The sequence below is a fragment of the Microcebus murinus genome, chromosome X (assembly GCF_040939455.1).
Source record: "Microcebus murinus isolate Inina chromosome X, M.murinus_Inina_mat1.0, whole genome shotgun sequence".
NCBI classification, from domain to species: Eukaryota; Metazoa; Chordata; class Mammalia; order Primates; family Cheirogaleidae; genus Microcebus; species Microcebus murinus.
Window position 1 is genome coordinate 36,371,838 of NC_134136.1, and position 22,075 is coordinate 36,393,912.

At 35.3% G+C, this 22,075-nt stretch overlaps 2 protein-coding genes across 3 annotated transcripts in view; one reads left to right on the forward strand and one right to left on the reverse strand.

The window, feature by feature from the left end:
• Nucleotides 1-469: 469 nt before the first annotated feature.
• Nucleotides 470-7,403, reverse strand: PSMD10 (proteasome 26S subunit, non-ATPase 10). 2 transcript variants are annotated; one of them, XM_012750543.2, is made up of 5 exons: nt 7,258-7,403; nt 4,586-4,684; nt 3,912-4,058; nt 3,736-3,823; nt 470-1,373 (listed from the first exon to the last, which is right to left on the reverse strand). In XM_012750543.2, the coding sequence occupies exons 1-5, from the start codon at nt 7,369-7,371 to the stop codon at nt 1,366-1,368; spliced, it is 456 nt and encodes a 151-aa protein (XP_012605997.1). In that variant the 5' UTR covers nt 7,372-7,403; the 3' UTR covers nt 470-1,365. The 2 variants fall into 2 exon arrangements, with proteins under 2 accessions (XP_012605997.1, XP_012605993.1); XM_012750539.2 differs by having other exon boundaries at nt 3,657-3,823.
• Nucleotides 4,691-22,075, forward strand: part of ATG4A (autophagy related 4A cysteine peptidase) — a 56,137-nt gene continuing 38,752 nt past the window's right edge. Inside the window, exons 1-2 of the mRNA XM_012750500.2 lie at nt 4,691-4,819; nt 7,385-7,681. Of these exons, the coding sequence (XP_012605954.2) occupies nt 4,798-4,819; nt 7,385-7,681 (319 nt within the window). The 5' untranslated portion in view covers nt 4,691-4,797. The remainder of the gene's footprint in view (nt 4,820-7,384; nt 7,682-22,075) is intronic.

The window sequence follows — 22,075 nt, forward strand, 5'->3', positions numbered from 1 at the left end:
GTTTCATAAGAAGATGCTTCCCTGATTGTTTGTAAAGATTGGTACTCAAAATATTTATGTAAAAAGGGTTTGTATATCAACAACACAGTTCATGTTTACAAAACTCATTAAGTCTTTGACCCAAAATTAATTCAAGTTTGTGAGCTCATGTGGATCACTTATTTCAAGCAATATTTGCAGCATAAAATTCAAATTAAAAAATAATTTGAAGAGTCACTTGGAGTTCATTAGATTTTATGACTAGTATCATTTAAGACACTTCCCTAAATGAGCTCAAGTTTATACTAATTTCCTTTTGTTCTACACTTAATTAGCAATTCAGAAGATTACTATTTTTAAAGATTTTAGCTGCAGTTCAAGCTTCACTAATTTTATTGACTTTAGAGCTACCAAAAACTGAGAAATGTCATTACTAAGGTTTTTAAGGCTTAAGTGAATGTCTAACTGATTTGAAAGAAAAACTGGGAGATTCTTTCAACATTTTATTTTTTAGTTTCTGAAATGCAAATCAAAATACATTTTTGTTACATATCGTTTTAACAAGTTTGACATTCTTTTTCATACAGGACGACTCAATATATGTACTTATAAAAAACCATACATCTTTTTTAGAGGGAAACAGTTCATCAAAGAAATATGTGGATACATGGGCTATTGTTTTTCATTATTTTAGAGCATGCCCTCCACCTTAAAATTTGGTCCACTAAAATATATAAGTATCCCTCCTATCACAAAAATAAATTAAACCTCGTGGTTGAAAAAACAGAAATATTTGGCATAGGCCTGAGTGAAGCTTAAAAAACAAGTTAGCATGTGTTTCAACTGTACAGGGGAACATTAGAGAATCCACCTAGAACCATCTGGCAAAACAACTGGCCTGTTGTTATTGGAGTTGTTCTGCCTCAGAGGGGGACAGAAGATGCATGGGAGGGTGCTGAAGATTCACAACAGCCATGGAATCACATACTCAAAATTAATCCAAATTCAATACAGAATAATATATGATAACAGAACAACCTCAACAGTTATTCAATGCCTGGAAAGAAAGTTGTAAGCGCAGAACAAGTACCTCAGCAGGAACGACAGTCAATATGTTTGTAAGACTTTGAAGTGAGAAAACGTCCTATATCATAAATGATGTCTTATGCACAAGTACATTAGTTTCCAGGACACTGGGGACAACAATAAAACATACAAAGTAAGAATAAATCCAAGCTGCTTAACCTTCTACCATTCTCTTGAGTATTAAACCCAGGCCACCTTTGGCCACTTGCAGGGGTGTCTTTTCTTCTTTATTCTCAATGTAAATACTTGCTCCGTGGGATACCAGCAGTTTTGCTTCTTCCACTCTCTCCTCATCACAGGCTAAGTGCCTGAAATCAGGGGACCACAAAGACCAATTAATCACTAATGAATTCTATCTAACAGTTAGGATTTCCTGTTAGGTAGTCTGAAGCACATGTTATTAGGCAGTGGCAATATTGGAAAGTTATTGAATCAGCAAAGAAAACTCAGTTTGCATGGTGAAGACTATTTATAAGGTAAAATTCCGTGGAATAGCCTTACAATACCAGATCAGAAATCATAATTCTAGTCCTAGTTAACAACAGAAGGGATCTAAATGCCAGCCTAAGGAACAACTTCCTCATTTCATAGAGATTAGTAGTAGTTTACCCCAAACACTATATGTAATAATTCAGGGTTAGAATTTTAAAAAGCTCCAATTCATATTCTGTTAATAGCAATCTGTGTGGCTTGAAGTTTGGAAAAGCAGTTTAAAAGATTTTATCTCATTTGATCCATAATCTACCTTGTAAATTAGCAAGGTATTATTATCACCATTTAACGTTGAAATGGTGACAGAGTTTAAAGTTCTTGCCCATGCTGACATGGTGGGGCAGTAAACTGAGTGAAGGACACTAACCTATGTCTGGCACTAACAGTTTGCCAGACAGGGTATTAGGCACTTTCCATGTTATTTTATTTAGACCTCACAACAATCTAGTAAGGAAGGAATTACTATCTTGATATTACAGATGAGAAAATTAAGACTCAGGAATGTTAAGTAACTTCTATAAGTTGATTAATATAAGTATTTACCATAGTTGGTAATGGCAGAGTTTGAATTGGATGAATAGCAGCTAGCTATCCTAAAGCCCATGCTCTTCACAGGACCCTATACTGTCTCCTAGATTTCTTCTAGGCCATCCTGCCTTTTTAGTTATGGAGAAAAAGCTAGAATAGAATATTCTAGAAATAGAAAGGTCGTTCTAAACAGTGTCTTTTAGAATTACAGGAAATATTTTTTTTTTAAAACTAAGAGTTAAGAAAACAATACTTTTAAAAAGTTGGTTTAAAGTCAAACTGGAAAAGGCTGAACCTCATTCTGGACTAAAAAGACGACTCACAGAATTTCTGGTTCAAAAAATGGTCACCATTCAACAAAGAAGAAAAGCGGCCAAGTATTGTGGAAAAAATATCAAGGTAGAGGCCAGCTTCAGGTCATGCACATAAATCAGTTCCAGATGAATTTAAGAGTTAAATGCAAAACAATAACAATAACCCTTAACCAAAACCAATGAAATGTTTAAAAAAAGCCTACAATAAAACATAGGAGAATATTTAACTAATTTCAGGGTGGGGAATAACTTTCCAGTCATGAAGGAAGATTAATAGGTTTGACTACATAGAAATTAAAAACTTCTGTTATTTAAAAAATTCATGAACAAAATGAAAAGACAAACTGGGAAAATATTTTCAGCTAACATTGCAGAAGGTTAATATTTTTAATATGTCAAGTCAAGAGCACTTAAAAACCAGTAAAAACAAATTAATTCTCCAAAAGGAAAAGAGAAAGGGACACAAAAAGTTACAATTAGAGAAGAAATATAATTAGCCATAAGGCATTATAAAATGTTCAAATTTACTGATAATAAAAATGTAAATTACAACTATAAATACAATTTTCACATAAGAAAAGAATAATTTTAGTGTTGCTGTGGGGGTAATAGGCACTCTTAAACTACTGTTGGGAGGGTACAATGATACAACTCCTCTGGAAGCAATCTGGCAATATATAACAATAGTCTTCGCATGTATTTGTTGACCCAGCAATTCAACTTCTAGGAGTCCATACTAAGGTAATAATCAGAAATGTGGCCAAAGGTTTTTGTACAACATTGGTCAATCTAGCATTATTTATAATAGTGGAAAACTAAAAAAAATTCAATATATAGTAATAGAGGAATGATTAAATTATGGCAGATCCATAAAATGGTATTGTATATAACCAGTAAAAAATTTTAAACATATTAAATGATATTAGAAAATGCTCACAATATGAGGTGAAAAGAACAAGATATAAAAGTACATACATAGTATGATCCCAATTTTGTTAAAAAATAAGTGTGTAAAATGTACACATTTACATATAAAAACTGGGAGGAAATACACAAAAATGTTATCAGTGGTTATTTGTGGGTGGCAAGATAATAGGTAATTTTAATTTTTCTCTTTATACTTTTGTGTACTTTCAAATTTTTGCCATTAATATGTATTGCATTTGTAAGCAGGATGAAAAAAGAAATGATATGTAAGAATTATTGCACGAGGGCTAATGTCAGGTAGAATACAAATGACTGCTACTTGTCACTTACAAAGGAGTGTTACCCTCAGTGTCTTGGATGTTTGTGGATGCTTTGTAGTACAGAAGGATATGAATCATCTTCAAGTTACCCTTGGCTGCTGCCCGGTGCATTGCTGTAGCCTCGTAATGGTCCTTAGCATCTGGATTAGCGCCACCTTCCAGCAACATGACAGCAATCTGGAAAGACAGAAAAGAAAACAGGTCTATTTGTGTTTGTGTATGGGTTTAGAACTCAAACAGAAGTAGCCTAGGGATGGAACCATACCTCATGTCTGTTTTTGGAAGCTGCATAATGTAGGGGAGTACAGCCATTTTGATTGACAGCATTCACTTGAGCACCTTTTCCCAGAAGGGCTTTTACAATCTCATCCCGGCCAGCAGAAGCAGCAATATGAAGAGGAGACCAACCTGCCTATAAAAGAAGTGGGCAGTACAAAAACCGGGGCGAAAAGGGACAGAGATTAATGCTTAACATGTAAGCAAGGTTTACAAACAGCTTTACAGAGGGAAAGGAATCTTTGTCTACAAAACATGTTCCATTCTTATTCTTCACAAGTCTGATCCTAATAAAACCAATACCATTACAATACATCTCTTTCTATAACAAAAATGGTACCTAGGCCCTTGTTATTCAGGCAACATTCACCAAAAAAAAAAAAAAAATTCCAACATAATAAAAAGGGTTTATAGTCTTTTAGGGTTCACCATAGTAAGCCCTGATTCTGATCTGTATGTTTACCTTAAATCACAGAGTATAAGGGGCAAAACTAACATTTTTAAATAATGCAACCACTAGTCTCTTGATCACCAGGGCCATGCTGTAACCTCTTAGTTGTAAAGGTTACAATTTTGTTTAAGAGCTTAATACTCAGGCTTCGGTAAACACCAGTCTGGAGTCTAAAGATAACTGGGAAGTTATCAACTCTGCCTAGTACTCACATCATCTTTATCATTCACTGGCACACCAAGCTGCAACAAGAATTCAACAATTTCTGTATGTCCGGCTGAGCATGCCCAATGCAAGGCAGTTCTGCTGTCCTACATGGGAAACAGAGAAGAAGATAAACTTTCCTGAAGAGACACAGAAATAAGACAAAAAAGCAGAAAAAAATAACATTGGTACTGGCAATCCTATAGTTTGAAAAGAAGATATGGAGAGCACTGGTTCCTCAGGTAGGTAATCTTAAACTATATTGCTTACTAATATAAGAGAGACCAAAATTTTAGTAATGTGGGGAAAATAACATCAATGAACCTAATTAATTCTGGGCAGATTTATGGTGATGGAAGTAGCAGAGCAAGAAACTAATTTCAATGCTCTGGTAAATATAGAGGTTTGGTTGTTTACTATTACATTATGTATGTACTTCTATGTCAGACACTGTGCTGGAGTTTGACATGCACTGTTTCATTTAATTCCTATCATCCTATACAGTGGTTATTCTCATTGTTTTACAGATAAGGAAACTAAGACTCCTCAGGGTGAGCAATTTGTCTAAGGTCACATGGCTAGCAAATGGTGAAGTTGGGACACAAACCCTGTCTGAGTTTGAAGTTTCTACTACCACACTGACTTGAAGTTAGATGCTCTGGAAGGAACACATGAATCTTATTGGGGAAGCAATGTTCATAAAACTATTTGAAATTATGTAATCAGTTAGAAAACATACTACACATAGAATTAGAGAGCAACAAAATTTCTATTTATAAAAAGTAGTGGCCGGGCGTGGTGGCTCACGCCTGTAATCCTAGCACTTTGGGAGGCCGAGGCGGGTGGATTGCTCAAGGTCAGAAGTTCGAAACCAGCCTGAGCGAGACTCCGTCTCTACCAAAAATAGAAATAAATTAATTGACCAACTAAAAATATATATACAAAAAAAAAAAAAATTAGCCGGGCATGGTAGCGCATGCCTGTAGTCCCAGCTACTCGGGAGGCTGAGGCAGTAGGATCGCTGAGTCCCGGAGATTGAGGTTGCTGTGAGCCAGGCTGATGCCACGGCACTCACTCTAGCCTGGGCAAGAAAGTGAGACTCTGTCTCAAAAAAAAAAAAAAAAAAAAGTAGTAAGCTAGTAGTCATATTTCTCAAAGGGAATCCCTCTTTGCAGTGACTGCTATATATCTCAGTCAGCACTATGTAATAGGAAATGGTATTTTAAAATCTATTACAAAGAATTTCAAACACATAAAAATAGAGGGACTATAATAGAAACCCACATGCCTATTGCTTACATTTAACAATAAATATTTTTCCATATTTGCTTCACCTAGTTTTGTTTTCCTTGCTGAAATTTCTTAAAACAAATCCTAAATATCATGACCTTTCACACCTGAATATTTGATTTTCTAAAAATTAAGTGTATTTTCTTATATAACTATGAGACCACTGTCACACCTATTAAAATTAACACTAACTCCTTTATAACATCTGATACCCAGTCTGTATTCAGATTCCCCCAATTGTTCCTCAAATGTCTTTTTGCAGTTGGTTTGTTTAAATCAGTAACCAAACAAGGCCCACAAATGGCATCTGGTTATGTTTCTTAAATCTCTTGATCCTGAATAGATCCTTCCCTTTATAAGCCACTGCCTGGGTGAAAGAATGGTTAAATTTTCCATGGAGTATTATTAAATCTTAACTTAATATTAATTATTACATTTAAATTAAATATTACCAGACCATAATGAAGGTATGGTAGGTAAAAGTAAAACCATTTTCAGGTTGAGTAATAAAGTTCCAGAAAAAACTGTCTCCTGACTTCAAATTTTCTTCCAAAAGACACAAAATAGAGATTTCTAAGTATAAGATACTGTCTCTCTAGTGCTTAGCAGAGTGTCTGTCAAACAGAAAGCAATCTATAAATATTTGTGGGTTTATTAAGGGTACCGTGAATTCTTCTAGAAACTCAGCGTGAGAGCATGATCGTCCTTTGAGCAGGAGGGCGGAAACACTTCCCAACATCTATTCACTTTTTCTCGCCTCTGCTCACAATGTCTTTCATTCCCCATGGAAATCCTACTCATCCTTTAAAGTCTAACCTTCCCTCATTTGCCAAGCCTTTTCCAATTACCACAACATCAGGCATCAGGTCCTCCTATTATGTGTTCTGAAAACACCACGTGAACTTCTCTCCCGAGTATTAACCACACAATTTGTAATCGGACATAGGTTTTTTTGATTACTTTACTGTCCGCTTCTTCCACTCGATCGTATCCCCACCTCTTAGCAAATTGCCCGGCCCGGAAGAAAGGTTCAGTTACACGTGTTTCATAGACTACAGTTTCTAGTAAAGGTAAAGAAACCTATATAAAAAGTTTTCCTCCTCACGGATCGGGCATTCCTGAGAAATGCGGTAGACGTTCTAGAAATATCCAAAACTCAGTGAGCTAAGGGCCGGGCCAAAAAAAAATACACACACACAGACACACACACACACACTTGAGGTCTGCGAGGCTAATTCCTGCAACTGGACTGCGAGTCCCGAAGTGACCCCGGGGGACTGTTGGGGCGGTAGGGGCGGGGATCCAAGACCTCCACTTGGACCGGGCCCGGGAAGCCACGTAGGGCTTCGCCGATGGAACCGGCTGCGGAGAGGCCCTAGCGCTGCTTTACCTGGTCAGTTCTAGTAGCCAGGGATTTATCGGCCAGGATCCTCTCCTTCAACTCCTCTAGCTTCCCGCTGTAGGCCAGATTGCACACCAATAGGTTAGACACACACCCCTCCATTTCGCTTTCCCAGGATCTCCGCGAAGCGCAAGCAACGCCCGCCTCACGTCGCCGGATCCGGCTGCCAGTCAAAAGAGCAGGCAGAACTCCACCAATCACCGACCCTCCTCGTTCTCTTTTCTTTTCCCATCGCGCGGCGCTTCTGGGAGTTGCAGTTTGAGGGAAGTTCCGGGCGGGGAGGCGCCTTTGCCGCCCTCACCGACTCGGCCCCTAGCAGCGCAGAACTACAAGTCCCAGTGTTCCTTGCGCCCGTCCGTAGTCAAGTTGCCGGTGGAATTGGCCCATGATGACAGCTGGAGAATGGAGTCAGGTACGGGGAGCGGCTTCGAGTGGAACTGTGTGTGAGAGCCGGGGTGGGTGGTCGCTGTTGGGCCATTGAGTCGGACACACGAAACGGGTGCGGGGGCAGGACAAGAGAATTATGGGAGCCTAAAAGGTCCTGTCTCCTGAGGTGCCTGACTTGCAGTGGCAGGCGGAAGGGACAACAGTTGGAGCTGAGTACTACCTCCTGAGCAAGAACCGGTGACTGTGGCTACCCTCCCCCTCTCTGCCACTGCCCAGGGAGTGGAAAGAAGTAGGGGTTAATTACTCTGACATCTCGACGGAGTGGTATCAGGGTACGGTTCTGTCACAGCAGTGATAGCATATGACACCATACTAAGGTGATGTGCCAGGGTGATGCCAAAGGCAGGGTGTGATGCTGTGGGAGCCACTTGATATCTAAGAGACCTTGGTGAGTCCTAACCTGGTGACATCACAACTTGATGAGGGTCATCTTAGGGATACTGGGATGTGTTGTTGGCACTTTAATATCACGATATTAACGATGACATCGAGGCTTTGCTAGAGCTATTAATCTAATAGTGCTTCTTTTTATGGAAATCCCAAATGGTGTCATAGCAGAAGCGATGCAAGGCTTGTCCTTTATAGGGTATGTCCAGAAGGGCATTATGCCAAAACTAGGTAATGATAAGAATATATTCAAGAAAGAGACTGAATGTGTTTATGTTTATCCTGTTGTGGTGTGGAAATAAGGCTTGGCAAACTTTCTGTATAGAGCCAGATAATAAATATTTTAGGCTTTGTGGGCCAAAAGGCAATATTGAGGATATTTTGTAGGTACTTATATGACAAGAGAGAAAACAAATTTCAACAAATGTTTAGTGATGAAATTAAAAATATAATAATTAAGTACCTTTTTGTAATACAGGACTACTAATGAGAAGAATGGAATTATTTTGGGGTGATAACATTTTGCTTAATTGGGGTTCAAAGTTAGGGTTCCCCTATCATCAAAATTGATTCCAAGTGAACCTTTGTTAATGCTGACTTGTAATAAGATTTTATCCATTTAGTCTTTAAAAATATCTCTTTACACAGATAGGTAATGCCAAATATTGATATCAATCCAGGAACATATACTTTTAAATTTTTATTTACATAAAGTTTTTAAAATTTCAGAGTAGTTTTAGATTTTGGGAAAAGTTGCAAAATTAGTGCAGAGTTCTCGCATACTACTGACCCAATTTCCCCTACCATTTTCTTTGCATTTGAACAGCTTTATTGAGGTAGATTTTACATATTCTAAAATTTGTCTATTTCCAGTGCATAATTAAATGATTTTTAGTAACTTTACTCAGTAGGGCAGCCATCACCATAAACCAGTTTTAGAAGATTTTCATTCCTCCCCCCCCCAAGATCCCTCATGTCCATTTACAGTCAATTCCCTTTCCACTCCCAGCCCCAGACAACCACTAATATATTCTTTTGTCTCTATAAATTTATCTATTCTGGACATTTTATATAAATGAAATCATACAATATATGGTCTTTTGTGTGTAGCTTCTTTCACTTAGCATAATATTTTTGAGGTTCATCCATATTGTAGCATGTAGCAGTACTTCCTTACTTTTTATTGCTGAATAGTATTCTATTTTATGGATATAACACATTTTTTCCTATCTACTCCCCAGTTGATAGACATTTAGGTTGTTTCCAACTTTTGGCTATTGTGACTAGTGCTGCTAAGAACATTTGTATGTAAGTCTTTGTGTGGACATATGCTTTTATTTCTCTTTGGTAGATACCTAAGGGGCAATTACTGGGTCATAGGGAAAATATATGTTTAACTTTTTAAGACACTACATATCTATTTTACAAAGTAGCAGCACCATTTCCACTAGCAATGTGTGAGGGTTCCTGTTTCTCCACATCCTTGCCAACATTTTTTATTTACTGTTTTTTATTATAGCCATTCTAAGTGGATGTGAAATGATATCTCATTGTGATTTTAATTTGTATTTCTTTAATGACTGATTATGGTGAGCATCTTTTCGTGAACTTATTAGGCATTTGTATATCTTCTTCGATGAAGTGTCTGTTATATCCATTTTTAGATTGACTTATTTGTCTTATTATTGTTAAACTATAAGGATTGTTTAGATATTCTAGATGCAATCCCTGTCAGGTATATGATATATAAATATTTTCTTCCAGTCTGCTGCTTGTCTTTTCCTTTTCTTAATGGTGTCTTTTGACCTAAAAAGTTTTGAATTTCGATTAGGTCCAAGTTTTCATTTTTTTTTTTCTTTTCTGGACCATGCTTTTAGTATTGTACCTAAGAAGACTTTGCTTAATCTAAGGTCTCAATAAATTTTTCCTATGTTGTTTTCTAAAAGTTTTGTTGTTTTACCTCTTACATTTCGGTTTATGATTCATTTTGAGTTAATTTTTCTGTATGGTGTGAAGTGAGAGTCTAAATTCATCTTTTCCCATGTGGATATCCAATTGTCCCAGCACCATTTGCTGAATCTCCTATCATTAATGTCTTATATACTATGCTATATTTGTCACAACTAATAAACCCACACTGGTATAATACTATTAACTATACCCTACACTTTATTCCAAGTTTACTAGTTTATCTCTGGATGGTGTGCCATCTAGGATACCACATTATATTTAGTCATTGTGTCTCTTTAACCTATTTTGGTATGTGACAATTTTTCAGACTTTTCTTGTTTTGATGACCTTGGTAGTTTTGAGGAGTACTGGTCAGGTATTTTGTAAAAAATCCCTCAATTTGGGTTTGTCTGATGTGTTTTACATGATTAGACTGGGGTTATGTTTTTGGATGGAAGTCTACAGAGATGAAGTGCCATTCTCATTATATACTATCAAGGGTACATAAGCATATGATTTTAATAAGCATATCCATTGCTTGGAATAGAATTCTATTAGATTTTTCTCTTAATATTGACTTTTACCATGTCATTACATTGCAGATTAATCAATTCCAATTGAAGGTTTGATGAAAGCTGCTCAATTGCACAGTTAAATGCATTTTGAAATATGAAAATATCCTTTGCACTTGCCTCAAAGTCCAAAAACCACTGCTGGGACTGTAGTTTAAACTCGGAATGTGGGAATGGAGATATTGCTTCTTGTTTGAACTATTTTTTAAAGTCAGCTTTATCGTGGTGTCATTTGCACACAGTAAATCCGACCCTTTTTAGGTGGAAAGTTCAATGCACTTAGGTAAGTACATACTATTATGGAACCACCACCACAATCAAGATATAGAATATTTTTATCACTCCCAAAAGTTCTCTCATGCTTCTTTGTGGTCACTTCTCTCCCCCCAATCCCAGCTCTTGACAACTACTGAACTGATTTCTGACTTTGTGTAATAGCTTTGCTATTTTTTAAGTGTACAGTTTAATGACTATTAATATTTACAGACTTGTGTCACCACCACTACATTTTTATATTAAATAATTTCTATAAACCCAGAAAGAAACCTCATGCCTATTTTTAGTCCTCCCCATTTCCACCCTCAGCCCTAGGTAACCATGAATCTATTTTATGTCTCTATAGGTTTTCATTTTCTGGACATTTAATATAAATAGAATAATATGGTATGTGGTCTTTTATATCTGGCTTTTTTCACTTAGCATAATGTTTTCAAGGTTCATCCATGTTGCATCATGTATCAGTATTTCATTCCTTTTTATGACTGAATACTATTCTAGTTTATGGATATAATATATTTGTTTACCCTCTCATTATTTTATGGGCATTTGTGCTGTCATCTTTTGGTTATTATGAATAACACTGCTATAAACATTTGTGTACAAGTTTCTGTGCAGGCATATAATTTAATTTCTCTTGGGTATATATCTGGAACTGCTGGGTTATATGATAACTCTATGTTTAACTTTTTGAGGAACTTCCAGACTCTACCAAAGTGGCTGTACCATATTACCTTCCCACCAGCAATTGTTTGAGGGTTCAAATTTCTCTACTTCTTTACTAATACTTATTTATGTCTATCTTTTTTATTACAGGCATTCTAGTGGTTGCAAAGTGGTATCTCATTGTGGTTTTGTTATTTTGGCTTGGGACAATATGGGAAGTATATAAAGCATCTTTATATTGTGATTCAGACAATGTTAATTGTTGAAATGACTTTACTACAGTGTAAGTTTCACATATAAGCATTATTTTGCCTTGTAATTTTCGGTTGAACTAATTAAGAAACATTATCAAGTCTGCAGCAAAAGTTAATTTCCAAAGCCAGTAAGTGTTCCATAATAGTGGTTGAGGGCAATTCTTCCAACCATTTAAAAATGTAAAAATCATTTTTACTTTACTTGCCATACAAAACCATGAGACGGGGTAAATTTGACCTGCTAGCCATAGTTTGCTGATGGCTGGTATAGAGCAAAAGTACCCTGTATGTAGTAGGTACTCAATAAATATTTATCCAGTTAATTATGGAGGTACAGTAGGCCTATTGTGTGGTATTCAGAAAGGATTGGGTATAATGCCATTTTACCATAATAATACGTCAAGGAATTGGATCTCACTGCTAGAAACAGCTGGGAAAACAACTCCAAGTGCCTCTCCTGCTGAGTGACTTGTTTGGGTAATCTTCTTTTATAAACAGTATATTGTGCTTTTAGTTTATTTGATATGTCATGGTGGTTAGCCTTCAATTCTGAGTTCCTTAAGGCCAAGGATAAGGTACCCTTTGACCTTTTCAAAGCTGCAAGACAAATAGATCTCAAAGAACAAGGTCTCTTCTCTTTTGTTGCAGGCCCCAAGTTATACAGGAATGATGTGGTTGCTGTTTATGTCCATCAAGAGCCAATGGGGGCCCTGTTAGGGTCTCCTTCCCTTGCTACTTATATAATTGAATGTTTCCTGTTGCCTTTTCCACCAGTCACATGGAGTCTAGGTCCTAGAACAAGCCAAACTCATCTTCTTGACTTAAACAATAATGCTAATATTAACTAGCATTTATAGATCACATGTCAGATATTGAGTTTATATCATATAATCCTCACACTAACTCTATGAGTTAGGTACTTATTATCCCCCAGCCTCTAGCTTTTTAAAAATGATGAAACAGGCACAGAGAAGTGAAATAACATGCCCTAGGTCATGCAATTTAATAAAGGTTGGAACTAAAATTGACATCCAGGCCTATTCTACCCCAAAGCTCTAGCACCAAACCACTGCAACATACTGCTAAATATTGCTGAAAATGGAATAATATATAAATGCAAAGCCCAGTTAATACAATACCAATTATCAGAGTTCTTAGGGCTCTACCTATGATTGTGGGGAAATGACATGTTCATGCTTTAAAGCAATGGTCCCCAACCTTTTTGGCACCAGGGACCGGCTTCATGGAAGACAATTTTTCCATGGACAGCAGAGCAGGTTGGGGGGTGGGGCATGCAGAGCTCAGGTGGTAATGGGCAGCCCAGTTCCTAATAGGCCATGGACCAGTACTGGGGCACGGCCCAGGGGTTGAGGACTGCAGCTCTAAAGCAGTACTATCCAATAGAACTTTTTGTGATGATGGTAAAGTTCTATGTCTATACTGTTCTAGTATGGTAACCACTAGCCACATGTGGCTATTGTGCTTGAAATGTGTCTAGGAACTGAATTTTTTATTTCATTTGATTTTGATCATTTTTAATTTAAATAGCTTTATGTGGCTAGTGATTATCATTTTGGACAGTGCAGAGAGAAGTAATTTCCCCCTACTTTCTCCTTTCTAATTATCACTAAATATTTGACCCAACACAAATATTCTTTTCATAACATGACTGAAAATGAACATATTCTATAGTGAAAAGCAATTTGAGGCCACCTTACACAGGGTATATGTAAATCAATTAACTGCATGACAATTGCAGGGATAGGTTCTAGGTTATCCAGCATGAAACTTCTCCATTCCCACCACTTACTAGACAAAAGTTTGAGCAACTGGCTTGAAAACCCCTTGCCATGGATTTTTTTTATTGTTTTCAAATGTAATTTATGGTCATACCCACCACCTACCTCCAGCATTAATAACCTCTAACAAATACTAATTTGTTCTCCTTCTCTGCAATTGTCATTTTAAGAGTTTTTATAAATGGGATAATAAAGTACGTGACCTTTTCCAACTTTTTTTTCACTTAGCATAATACCCTTGAGACTCATTCAAGTTAATATTAGTAGCTTTTATTGCTGAGAAATATTCCACAATATAGATAGACCACAGTTTGTTTATCCATCCATCTATTGAGGGACTTTTGTTATTTCCAGTTTTTGTTTATTATAAATAAAACCGTTGTTAACATTTGAGTACAGGCTTTTGTGTACATATAAATTTTCATCTCTCCGATATAAATGTCTAGGAGAGTGATTGCAAGGTGGTATCATAAACATATGTTTAGTTTTAAAAGAAATTGACAAACTATTTTTCTAAAGTGAGTGTACCATTTTGCATTCTCACCAGCAATGTATGAGAGACCTAGTTTCTCTGCATCCTTGCCAGCATTTGGTATTGCCACTGTTTTTTTTTTTTTTTATGTTTTAGCCATTCTGATAGGTATATAGTAATATCTTATTGTGATTTTATTTGCATTTCTAATGGCTAATAATATTCAGCATCTTTTCATGTGTTTATTTTGCCATCCCTATATCTTATTCAATTAAATATCTCTTCCTATCTTTGGCCCATTTTCTAATTGTATTATTTGTTTTTACTGTTGAGTTTTGAGAGTTCTTTATGTATTCTAGACACCAGTTCTTTGTCAGATATGTAGTTTGCAAGTATTCTGTTATCTTTTCATCTTCTTAATAGGATTTTCCATAGAGCAAGAGCTTTTAATTTTGATGATATCCATTATTTTTTATCATGGTAGGAGAAAAGACATAGCATGGGATCTAGTTATTAACAAACTTTTAAGTATAGAGTACAATATTAACTATAAGCACAATGTAGTACAGCAGATCTCTAGAACTTTTTCATCTTGTATAACTCAAACTTTATACTTATTGATCAGCAACTCCCATTTCCCCCTCCCCAAGCTCCTGGCAATTGCCATTTCACTTTCTGTTTCTATGAATGAGACTACTTTAGATAACTTATGTAAGTGGAATCATGTAGTATTTACCCTTCTGTCTTATTTAATTTAACATAATGTAGTCAAAGTTCATCCATGCTGTACCATATGACAGTATTTATTACTTTTTATGGCTGAACAATATTCCATTATATGTTTATACCACATTTTCTTTATCTGTTTATCTGTTGATGGGCATTAGGTTGTTTCCACATCTTGGCTACTGTGAATAATGCTGCAGTGAACATAGGAGTGCAAATATCTCTTCAAGATCTTGATTTCAATTATTTTGGATACATACCCAGAAGTGGGATTGCTGGATCATATAGTAGGTCTATTTTTAATTTTTTGAGGGAACTCCCTACTGTTTTCCATAATAACTACACCATTTTGCATCCCCACTAACAGTACACAAGGCTTCCAATGTCTCCACATCCTTGCTAGCACTTATTATTTCTTGTTTTTTTGATAATGACCATCCTAACAGATATGAAGTAATATCTCATTGTGACATTTCTATTTCCCTGACGATTAGTGATATTGAATGTCTTTTCATATATCTATTGGCCATTTATACATTTTCTTTTGCAGAAATGTCTATTCAATTCCTTTTACCATTTTTAAGTTGGGTTATTTGGTGATTTTTTGGTTTATTGCTATTGAGTTATAGGAGTTACATAACTTGGGTACTAACCCTTTATGAGATATATGGTTTGAAAATATTTTCTTCTGTTTTGTAGGATGACTTTCATTCTGTTGAGTGTTTCCTTTGTTGCATAGAAGCTTTTTAGTTTGATGTACCACTTATCTATTTTTGCTTTTGTTGCCTATACTTTTGGCATCATATACAAGAAGAATGCCAAGATCAATATCATGAAGCTTTTCTGCTATGCTTCCTTCCAGGAATTTTACAGTTTCAGGTCTTATGTTTAAGTCTTCCATCCATTTTAAGTTGATTTTTCATATGGTATAAAATAAGGGCCTGATTTCATTCTTTTGCATGTAGCTATATAGTTTTACTAGCACCAATTGTTGAAGAGACTACCCTTTCCCTATTGTATATTTTAGCACCATTGTCAGAGATCAGTTGACTTAGTTGACAGTATATGTGTGGGTTTGTTGTTAGCTACTCTATTCTGTTCCATGAGTCTATATGTCTGTCTTTATGCCAGTGCCATTCTTTTTTGATTACTGTAGCTTTGCAGTATGTTTTGAAATCAGTAAGAATGAGTCCTTCAGCTTTGTTCTTCTTTCTCAAGATTATTTTGTCTATTTGGGGTTCTTTGTGGTTCCATATAAATTTTAGGATTTTTTTTTCTATTTTTGTAAATAATGTCATTGTGATTTTGATAGTGATTGCATTGAATCTGTTCATCACTTTGGGTAGCATAGACATTTTAATGATACGAAGTCTTTCAATCCAAGAACATGGCATATCTTCCCACTTGTTTTTGTCTTCCTTAATTTCTTTCAGCACTGTTTTATAATTTTCAGTGTACCAGTCTTTGGCTTTCTTGGTTAAGTTTATTCCTAACTATTTTATTTTTTGATGCTACTATAAATGAGATTGTTTTCTTAATTTCCTTCTCCAATTGCTTATTGTTAGCATATCAAAATGCAACTGATATTTATATGTTGATTTTATATCCTACAATCTTGCTGAACTTGTTATTAATTCTAATAGTTTTTTTGTTTGGAATCTTTAGGGTTTGCTACATATAAGAAAGAGCATACCATCTGCAAATAGAAATAATTTTGCTTCTTCCTTTCCAATTTGAATGCCTTTATTTCTTTTTCTTGCTCAATTGCTCTGTTTTTGCAAGCAATTACAAAACTTGCCTATTGTTCTGTTTTGCTCTTTCTTTCTTGCCTAATTGCTGTAGTAGTGCTTTTGTACTGTGTTGGCTAGAAGTAGTGACAACGGGCATCCTTGTCTTGTTCCTCACCTTAGAGGAACAGTTTTCAATTTTCCACCATTATGATGTTAGCTGTGGGCTTTTCATATATGATCTTTATTATTTTCAGGTACTTTTCTTCTATTCATACTTCATTAAGTGTTTGTATCATGAAGGGCTATTGAATTTTGTCAAATAATTTTTCTGTATCTGTTGAGATGATCATGTAATTTTTTTAGCCTTCATTCTGTAAATGTGTGTATCACGTTGATTTTCATGTTGAACCATCCTTGTGTGACAGGGACAAATTCCACTTGTTCATGGTGTTTGATCCTTTTAATGTGCTGTTGAATTAGGTTTGCAAGTATTTTCTTAAGGATTTTTGAATCTGTATTCATCAGGCATATTGGCCTGTAGTTTTATTTTCTTGTAGTATTCTTTTTCTGGGTTTGGTATCAGGGTAATGCTGGCCTAATGAAATGAGTTTGGAAGTGTACCTTCCTCTTAAATTTTTTGGAATAGTTTGAGAAATATTGGCATTAAAATGTTTAAATGTTTGGTAGACTTCACCAGTAAAGCCATCTGGTCTTGGGCTTTTCTTTGTTGGGTAGTTTTTGATTACTGGTTCAGTCTCCTTACTAGTTATAGGTCTGCTTAGAGTCTTTATTTCTTCATGATTCAGTCTTGATAGGTTGTATGTTTCTACAAATTAATTCATTTCTTCTAGGTTATCCAATTTATTGGCTTACAATTGTTAAGAGTAGTCTCTTATAATCTCTTTAATTTCTGTGGCATCAGTTATAATCTTCCTCTTTCATTTCTCATTTTATTTGTTGAATCTTCTCCCTTTTTTTCTTAGTTAATCTAGGTAAAGTTTTGTCAATTTTGTTAATGTTTCAAAAAACCCCATTTCTTGTTTTGTCAGGTTTTTTTTTTCTTTTTTTATTCTCCGTTTTATTTATTTCTGCTCTTATCAGAATTATTTTCTAACTTTAGACTTAGTTAGCTCTTCCTCTTCTTCTTTTTTTTCTTTTTTCTTTTTTTTTTTTTTTGAACTACATGTGTGTACCACCATACCACACCTGGCTAATTTTTATTTTATTTTCATTTTTTGTAGAGTCAGAGTCTTGCTATGTTGCCCAGGCTGGTCTTGAACTCCTGGCCTCAAGTGATCCTCCCACCTCAGCCTCCCAAAGTGCTAGGATTATAGGCATGAACCACTGTGCCCAGCCAGTTTGTTCTTCTTTTACTAGTTTCTTGAGGTGTAAAGTTACTTTACTTGAGATCTTTCTTTTTTTTTTTTATAGTAGGACTCTATTGCTATAAACTTCCCTCTTTGTACTACTTTTGTTGCATCCCATAAATTATGTTATGCTGTCTTTTGGTTTTGATTCTTTAAAGATATTTTCTAATTTCCCTTTTGATTTCTTCTTTGACCCATTAGTTGTTTATGGATGTATTATTTAATTTTAACATATATGTGAATTTTCCAGGTTCCTTCTACCATTAATTTTTAATTTCCTTCTTTTGTGGTTAAAAAATATACTTGGTAAGATTTCAATCTTTTCATCACCTAATGGGTGATGATCATTCTGAGTGTGCTTGAGAAGAATGTATATTCTGTTGTTGGATGACAGGTTCTGTATATGTCTATTAGGTCCATTGGTCTATAGTGTTGCTTGAGTCATCTGTTTCCTTATTGACCTTTTGTCTGAATATTTTATCCATTATTGAAAGTAGGGTATTGAAATCTCCTACTATTATTGTATTGCTGTCTATTTCTCACCTCAGTTCTATCAATGTTGGATTCATATATTTGGATGTTCTAATGTTGGATGCATATATATTTATAATTGTTATATATCCTGGTGGTTTGACCATTTTATCATTATATAATGTCTTTCTTTGTCTCTTTTGACAATTTTTTATTTAAAGTCTATTTTGTCTGATATAAATATGCCTGTCCTTGCTCTATTTGGTTACCTTTTACATAGAATATAATTTGTTATCCTTTCATTTTCAGCCTAGATATGCCCTTAAATCTAACATGAGTTTCTTACAGACAGCATATATTTAGATCTTGTTTTCTTTGAAAAAACAGTCACTCTGTGCCTTTTGATTGAAGAGTTTAATCTATTTATATTTAAAGTAATTATTGGGAGAGGAGGACTTAATATTGCTATTTCGTTAGTTGGTTTTTATCTTTAGCTTTTTTGTCCCTCTTATTTTCGTTTACACTCTTCCTTTTTGTTTCATTGATTTTTTTGTGGTGACATGCTTTGATTCCTTTCTTACCTTCTTTTGGCATCATTTAAAGGTATTTTCTTTGAGGTTACCATGGAGCTTACAGAAAATATCTTATGGTTATAACAACCTATTTTAAGCCGAGACCAACTTCAATTGCATATAAATACTTGACACTTTTACATCCCTCCACCTTATACTTTGTTATTGATGTCACAAACTACCTTTTTTATATTGTGTATCAATTACCATATTTTATAGTTATAGTTATTTTTATACTTTTGTTTTTAACTTATATATTAAAATTAAAAGCACTTACCCACCACTATTACAGTATTATGTATTTGTCTATGTATTTACCTTTACCAGTGAGCTTTATGCTTTCATATGCTTTCATCTTGCTGTTTAGCATCTTACCATTTCAATTCACATAATAAGCATTTCTCTTTAACATTTCTTATAAGGAAGGTCTAGTGGTGATGAACTCCTTCAGCTTTTGTTCATCTGGGAAAGTTTTTATTATTGCTTCATTATTGAAGGGTTTTTTTTTTCTTTTAGCACTTTGAATATATTATTACACTCCTTTTTGATCTACAAGCGTTCTGCTGAGAAACTCTCTGATAATTTTATCAGTTTTTTCTTATACATGATGAGTCACTTTTCTCTCACTGCTTTCAAAATTCTCTCTTGTCCTTGACTTTTGACAATTTGATTATGATGTATCTTGGTATGGATGTCTTTGAGTTTATCCTACGTGGAGTATGTTGGACTTCTTGAATCTAGACGTTCATTTCCTTTGCCAGATTTGGTATGTTTTCAAACGTTATTTCTTTAAATATTTCTGTCCCTTTCTCTCTCTCCCTCCCTCTCCCCATCCTTCTCCTTCTTGAAATTCCAAATGCATGTATTTGTTCACCTGATGGTATCCCATAAGTCCCTTAGCCTTTCTTCATTCTTTTTCATTTTTCTGTTGTTTTTCTTCTAACTGAATAGCTTCAAATGACCTGTCTTTGAGTGCACTAATTCTTCCTTTTGCTCCTTCAAGTCTGCTGTTGATTCCCTCTAGTGAATTTTTCAGTGAAGCTATTGTTTTCTTCAACTCCAAATTTTCTGTTTTGTTCTTTTTTTAATGTTTTCTAGGTCTTTGTTGATATTCTCATTTTGTTCATTCATTGTTTTTTGAGCTCATAGAGCATCTTTTTGATGGTTATTTTGAATTCTTTGTCAGATATTTGAAATCCCCCTATTTCTTTAGCATTGGTTTCTGGAGATCTATTTTGTTACTTTGTCTGGTTCATGTTTCCCTCTTTCTTCATGTGTCTCTTAAGTTTATGCTGGGATCTGCACATTGTAAACAACAGCCACCTCTTCCAGTCATTATGGACTGGCTTTGTATAGGGGAAGACTGTTACCAGCCAGCCCATCTAGAGATTTTGAGGACCTCTGAAATCTTTTGGGGATATGAGACTTCTCTGGGCCTGTGTAGGTAATTTTTTCAAATGGAGACTTACCATTTTCTTTTTCAGGCGCTTATAATCACTTGCTCCCTCTGGTAATTTCAACACTGCAAATTCTCTGGTTCTGTAGTAGCAAACTGCCTCACTCTATCTTTTGTTCTCAGTGGCCACCGGGTACCCAGTGTGTGCTAGCTTCTCATCAGCATCCCAATCAACCAAGATATATATAAGTACCGCAGGCAGCCCTGTGAAAAGCTGGAATGCTTTGTACATTGCACTTGTCTCCCTACCTCTCAAGGAAGAAATTTTAAGTTGTGCATCTTCTCCTAACCGTGTTGAGCTGTACTGGCCACAGCAAGCCACCCACTACTTTCCTTTGTTCTCAGTAACCCTCAGGCAGCCAAAATATGCTGGTTCTGTCAGTGCTGTGAGTGGGGCAAGATAGAAACCAGTTCCTCCGGCAGCCTTCCAAAAAGCCAGAACATTGAGGGCATTCTACATTCTTTGTTTTTCCCTCTGAAGTTGCAGGCTGGGGTGTTATCTCCTGGTGATGGGCTATGCTGGCTTAGTAGAGGGGCTGATGCAGGTAAAGTGAGATTGCTCTTCTTACTTGTTTCAGTGTGGCAGTTCTCAATTTTATGCTCACTTGGGGTACTGGAACTCTTTAACTGAATTCTGGAATTCTCATAAAGGTATTTTGCTCAATATATCATTGTTAAATTGGTGTTTGTGTGGAGGAACAAGAGCTGGGACTTCCTATTCTGCCATCTTGCTCATATGTCACATATTTCAATATGTTGTATTTTTATTTTCATTCAGTTCAATGTATTTTTTTAACTTTCCTTGAGACTTCTTCTTTGATCAATGGTTGGATTATTTAGAGGTATGTTGTTTAATTTCCAAATATTTGTAAACTTAACTTTTTTGTTGTTATTGAGTACTAGTTTGATATTATAGTCAGATAAATACTCTGCTATAGAGACTTTATCTCCCTTTAAGTCTCATTACCCTCCCCATTTATAATATGATTTACATAAATCATATAAATATACCCATTTATAATATGATTTTCTTAAATATTTCTCCTACATATTTTCAGAATCACATCAAAGTTATGATTTTTTTGCTTTAGCTATCAAACATATTATAATTTAGATAACAATTAAAAAGAAGCAAAGTCTATTATATTTGCCAATATTTTTTACTCTTTCTGTTTTTCTTTCTTCCTTCCTGATATCCAAAGATTCCTTCTTTTATCTTTTCTTTCCATTTCACAAACTTCGTTTAGCCATCGATTCCTTTAGGTATGTCTGCTGACAGCAAATTATTAGTTTTTCTTCACTTGAGAATGTCTTGATTTCCCCCTAACAGATATTTTTGCTTGATACAGAAATTTGGGTTGGTAGTTCTTTGCTCTCAGAACTTAAAGAATATGCCACTTCCCTTTGGATTCCATAATTCTTGTTAAGAAATCTGCTCTCATTCGAATTGTTTCTGTTCTATAAGTATGGTATTCTTTCTCACTGCTTTCAAGACTTTTCTTTTTCTTTAGTTTTCAAGAATTTGATTATGATAGGTCTTCATATGGATTTGTTTGCACTTATCCTATTGGGTTTGCTCAGCTTCTTGAATCTGTAGGTTTACGTTTTTGCCAAATTTGGAAGATTTTCATGTTAATTAGGTTGATTTAGCCATTCCACAA

What these genes read in the sequence shown, in the direction of transcription:
- PSMD10 (XM_012750539.2), bottom strand. Translation starts at nt 7,371, where the DNA reads ATGGAGGGGTGTGTGTCTAACCTATTGGTGTGCAATCTGGCCTACAGC. An exon ending in CTTCCAAAAACAGACATGAG is followed by an intron (nt 3,824 to 3,911) that starts GTATGGTTCCAT and finishes CTGTCTTTCCAG; the next exon opens with ATTGCTGTCATGTTGCTGGA. An exon ending in ACTGAGGGTAACACTCCTTT is followed by an intron (nt 1,374 to 3,656) that starts GTAAGTGACAAG and finishes CCCTGATTTCAG; the next exon opens with GCACTTAGCCTGTGATGAGG.